The sequence below is a fragment of the Pararge aegeria genome, chromosome 4 (assembly GCF_905163445.1).
Source record: "Pararge aegeria chromosome 4, ilParAegt1.1, whole genome shotgun sequence".
Lineage (NCBI taxonomy): Eukaryota > Metazoa > Arthropoda > Insecta > Lepidoptera > Nymphalidae > Pararge > Pararge aegeria.
Window position 1 is genome coordinate 18,210,522 of NC_053183.1, and position 5,863 is coordinate 18,216,384.

Below are 5,863 nucleotides of genomic sequence, written 5' to 3' on the forward strand. Positions count from 1 at the left end.
AAACTAATTTTATTATAAAACCAGTAGTAACATACTAAATCAATGTATAAAACAATTTTATAAAATTAAATATCGTGAGAAACAGATACAGGAAGTAGATCCAATACCCTATTTGTTTTTTTCTGTTGAACCGAAATATAACAGTAGTAAATGTTTAATAGTCGGCCTGGCTTGACTTATATTTATTTACCCTGATAATAAAAATAATCTTACATCATTCCATCTACTGAATCTTATTGTGAATGAAACCATCCAGACCTTAGCCTTTTCCCTACGGGAAAGAATAAATAAAACTATCCAGGATAGATTAGATAGATAAATAACACCATCTATTAAAATTTATGCGACAATTCCTCTTGACCAAAATTACCCATTCGACTAACGAATTCGCAACCGTTCCTTTGACACACGCATGGCAATTTTTTTATATAGATTAGATAAATAGAAAAAATATATAATAAACAATACATAAAAGCCTCAAAGTATTACGGTCCGTATCATCTTCATCATATCAACCGATTGACGTCCACTGCTGGATATAGTACTTTTATAACAAGTTCCAAAACGTAGGGTCTGGGCCACTTGTAACTTTAAAATTGTTAATAAAACAAATAAACATTTAGCACATTTATTTAAAGTGGTTGATAAAATAAACTTGCAACAACTTTTATTAAATAGTACAAAATAAATTCTACACTGTGGTATATGTATTATCAATTTCACTACACATCAAAATGCTACATTTTGCATTACAAGTATTAAGCTTATAATTTAAATACATATCTTAAAGTGGGCTAAAAATTTCCTAATCCACCAATTTAAGAAAAAAATCTATGAGAAATAATGTTGGCCCTAAATTATGGTCCATTGGGCTGGACGTATCAATGAGTGATTTGTATTTTTGTATTTAAAATTTATCGTCCTCAGCCTGGTGAGTCAAAAGCTTACACCACAATGCTACTTCTACGATCGTTTGGGGGCTAAACAATTTTATCACTTGTTAGCGGTAAGATCTACGTTCCACCGATGATGTTAAGTGCTCTCTGAGTCTCTTGATATTATTATGTAGTACTGAGAATTTTTAAACTGAAAACCTAATTTTTTTTGGCCTTGTGGCTTCATGATCCTATCCTGCTAACCACTGGAAGTCCAGTCTTAATTCAGTTTGATTTTAATTTTGTTGATGTACATATTACATTATCACTATACAAAAAAGTTAAGTAAAAATTAGATATTGCATATAAAATGTTACAATACTATTTCTACTCTTGATATGTTGGTAAATTAATTTTATGTACACAAAATATGCTTATCTTTCCCTTTTTTGAAGTCTCTTAAAAATAAATAACAGGATTATTAAAGATAGACGCTTCAAAAAATGGTGCAGTTGTTATTGCAAGAGAAATTACTTAAAACAATCAATCATTTTCTATAAGAGAATGTTGTAGAAAAATCGACAATACTTTTATTATGTGAATTACAGTTTCATTACATTGCATCTAGTTTTCTTGTTTTTTATGTCAGAAAAATGGTTTTGATTGAAGAGCAATGTTGACCCGTTTAAATTGATTGTTTAATATACATGTGAATTAATGCATTTGGTGAATAAAAAATCAATAGGAAATTTGTAGCTGCACTTGTAAATGTTAAGATGAGATAATTTAAAACAATTAGCCATAGATTCAAAGTGTAGATATGACATCAAAATACTTTGACATCATTTTCTTTTGTTTGTAAAGTTATCTACCTTAAAAATCTTTGCTATTAATATATATCTTTAACACCAATGTCAATTTTGTGTTTGAACAAGACATTCACATCACCCGTACAGTTAAAAACTATACTATTGTGCATCTAATAAATGTGAGTATTCGAAATCCATAATGTCATATAATTTAACTTTCTAACTAAGGACCTCACATTTCGAATTAATTTTCATTTTAGCAAACAACAATTAATTGCCAAATCTGCGTTAAAGATTCTTCAACGCTCATTTAAAACAAGAGAACCTTCCTGGAAATTTGATTAAATGCATTACTCTATAACACTGATTAAACGCATACCTCTGTATCATTGTCACTAATATGTAATATTATATAGTGGGAGTACTTGATTAACCAATGCATCTGTAGGTAAAATGTTGGTGTACCGTCTAGGTCGAAAATGAGTGACACTCACATGCTACATGAATATGAGTCACTTAATAATAGTAAAAACATCAATATTAAGATATGAGTGCAGAATTATATTATTTTCGCCTGCGTGTCGTTACAACTGTCCATCCTGCATCAGTATCTTCATCCATAGGTTCAGAGTTATCTTTTACCGTCGAACTAGCGGCTGCTTCACTGATTCCTTCACTGTCACTATTGTCCGAACTGCTACTTGTCGTGTCATCATCTGGGTTTCCATGACACTGAAAAAAATTCAAGTATTTTAATCTGTGACTTAACAATTTTAACTCTAAAGCAGTTTCATAACTCACTAGCTCACTAATAATGTTAAGCCTAAAGATTTAAGGTGTTAGACAGAAATATTATATAAAATTTTATAGAGAAAAGATTTTTTTGTTTGTTTATTGGATACTATAGGCTCTGAAAGAACCGATTTTTAACCATTTCTCGACAAAAAAAAATAATAAAGAATCACAAAGTAACATATAATTTATTTATTTATTCAGTAATGTAGCAAAGTGTTTAATTTAGCAAAATTTTGCTTATAAATTCAATTACTTGATGTGTGCACTGAAAAAACTACTTATGATACATAAAAAGTATGTTTTATGTGATTAAAGTACTAATCTACAAAATAGTCTGCGAGCGAATAAATATAACTAAGTTCTAGTTAAGTTGCTTCCTTTGTGTTCTAAGATTTTATTAAATTGCCAATGCAAACGAAAGTAGGTTACATTAGTATTCCATATATTAACTCTTTATTTTAATAAATAATTTTATCATCAATAGCTAGTCAAATTTCATTCAGAAGTTATCATAATTTAGAATTTATAGCAAGTTTAAAGAGTTTAAGGACTACACCTATACAAAACAGTTATTTTTATAAATTAACTAATCTAAACTAAAAAACTACAACTTTATTGAATGCCACACATCTCCCAAATAAACAACAGCTAGAATTATCATATTTTATATCTGTATCTCTATATTTTTATTTGTTACATACATTTGGTACTCCCAAATTATTTCTTTTATTCTGTAAAATCATTATGTTTCTGGGGAATTTAAAAATAGAGCATTTTTTACATATGCACAGCTTGAAACCTAGATTAAAAGAGGCGAAATTTTGCAGAATAGCTTGCATTTAATAATGTAGTCTGTATGTGGGCATAGGGGACTTTTTAACCAAGAAAAACTAAGCATTCCCTCAGTTTTTGAAACTAAAAAAATATGGAGACTAACTAATGTATTTTAAGAATACAAAGATATTATAGGTGTTTTTTCTGCTGTCTCTTGTGAAATTAAACATTTTCACTCACTTGAGGTGGTATAGAGTCATGAATTGGTTGACTGAGCCATTTTTGACTTTGAGGCATTGCTTCTATTATATTTCTCAGCTCTTCATGTCTGCCCTCTTTGAGCAGGCCAAGGTAGAAAAGAAGTAAAGATGCAACTTCTGGAGTGAGAAAAAGGAAATATGGTGTACTTTACAAACAGTTATTAGTTTTATAATAAAATAATTATTAGTTATTGGCATACTCCAACTTTTCAGTTTAGTTTGAGTTCTTTTAATATTAAGTATAAATAAAGCCTTGGAAAATTAACAGATCCTTATTTGTGTGCCTGTTTATGGGTAATTGTCAAGGAGATGATAAAGTATGGAAACATTCAACACCTTTTAAGGTGGGCATTGCTTTTAGGCATATATGAAGTGCACAAATAAATTTAGAAAATATGGATAATGGATATATACAACTAAGTATATGAAAAGATAGTTTAAAGGTTCCATATACTGATTATATTTTTTTTAAATAAAAAAAGTTGAATAGGTAATCTCATTGCCATTTACATTATTCTGTCTTATAAGTGGAGGTCCTGGGTTTGATCAGCAATTTCAGAATTTATAAATTTTAATTATATCTGGTCTGGCCTGTAGGAGCCTGCAGCCGTGGCTATATGCCGACAAAGATGTGGGGCCAAATGATCTAGTTTTAAAAGATTATCTTTAAAAAAGGGTAACCTTTAGGTGAATTGTCATGGCACACAGTCTCAAACTCTTCATCCATCAAATCCTCTAGAACTTCAGTTAATTCTTCTCTGTCAGATACATTTTCCACACAGTACCTTGCAACGTAAACAGACATGAGTTGTGCTGTCTGAAAAAAAAAATGTATGGAATACTTAAACTAAATTATAAGCCTATGCTATATAGTCTGGGTGTGTAACTTTGGATAAATAATGTACTAGATATATTGTCCCAAGCAAAATTTCGGAAAAAAAGTGACCAGTTTTATTTTTATACTTATTATATATTATACTATGATGTTAGCTAAATAATAAAAATAGGATCCTGTAAGTGAGTATAGACTTATATTTGATGTACACTTTTTGATGAATGACAGCACAACTTATACAAAATATAAAACATCTGGCCAAAGTCTGGTCTGACTTAGGCCATGGCAAGTTATATGAATTTTGTATCTTTTATTAAACATGCTGAGTAATATTAACATGGTCAAAATAGCTTGTAATTATTTCATAAAAAGATAAAACCAGAAATCCACTACACACTAGGAACCTCAAAAAATAGGATAAGCCTCAATTAAAGTTTATCCATAAATCAATCAAGAGGTGAAAGGTTAATGCGTAATTGACGAACTAGCTTGCTTATGAATTATTACGTGCTGTGAAGATACATACTTTTTCACCGCCCGGGGCACCCATTCCATGTTCTACCGCTAGCTGAAGGGCGGTCCAGTTATTAAAGACGATGTCCACTATAGGTTTAAAGTCATCGTACAACATGTTTGTTCATATATTTTTATTCCAGAGCAACGGTATCGATCTATCGATTGTCTTCATCACTTATTAATATAAGAACTTCACAAGATGTTATGGTATACAAACACATGCAAACTGGCCATAACCTATTTCGTAAACGTAAAGTGACGTAAATCAAGTGTTCTATGGTGTATGTGTCACGTAAATGTCATTAATCTTCACTCTGTGCTCTGTGTTTTTTCAGGTGTTTGTGTTGAATTTTAAATGTACATAAAATACGAATTTTATTATAGTTCTAGCTGTGCCCTGCGGTTTCACTCGCATCAACTACAGATCGCAGCGTTGTGCTACATAGTCTACAACTTCCTCAATATAGCCTTTCATTTATCAAGCGCAAATTTTTTCATTCGGACTGACTGTTCCATACACGAACAAACTGATAAGTTTTATTGTATTAATAAAGATAACGATGCAACTTTACAATCGACTCAATCAATCAATCTCATAAATAATGATTATTGACAATGGTATTAGAAGCATCAAATTTGTTTTGCAGGATTAAAAGTATATTTTATTTTAATCGGGAGTATCAGCTATAAATTTACCATATACGTCCAGTAGTTTTCGCGTGATTTGCGCACAATCAGTTACACAGACAAACAGACAAAAATTTCAATTTTGCATCTTTGCATCCTATTACTATTATTTCTTACGTCTACTAGTAATTGTTTTGCAAAAATCTTAATAACACACACAGCTAGTTCATGATTTTATTGTATGCAGAAGATATGGATATTATTATATGAATATCATGTGATATCATGCCAAAGAAAGAAAAAAAAACTGAGTGGGACTGTGTCACTTGTTTACTACTCTGTGCTTGTCAGTATGACGTTTGAAATGAAAAC

At 30.4% G+C, this 5,863-nt stretch overlaps 1 protein-coding gene across 1 annotated transcript; it reads right to left on the reverse strand.

The window, feature by feature from the left end:
• Positions 1 to 904: 904 nt before the first annotated feature.
• Positions 905 to 5,133, reverse strand: LOC120623272. Its single transcript, XM_039889193.1, has 4 exons — positions 4,875 to 5,133; positions 4,195 to 4,330; positions 3,494 to 3,630; positions 905 to 2,416 (listed from the first exon to the last, which is right to left on the reverse strand). The coding sequence occupies exons 1-4, from the start codon at positions 4,977 to 4,979 to the stop codon at positions 2,249 to 2,251; spliced, it is 546 nt and encodes a 181-aa protein (XP_039745127.1). The 5' UTR covers positions 4,980 to 5,133; the 3' UTR covers positions 905 to 2,248.
• Between the last annotated feature and the right edge of the window lie 730 nt (positions 5,134 to 5,863).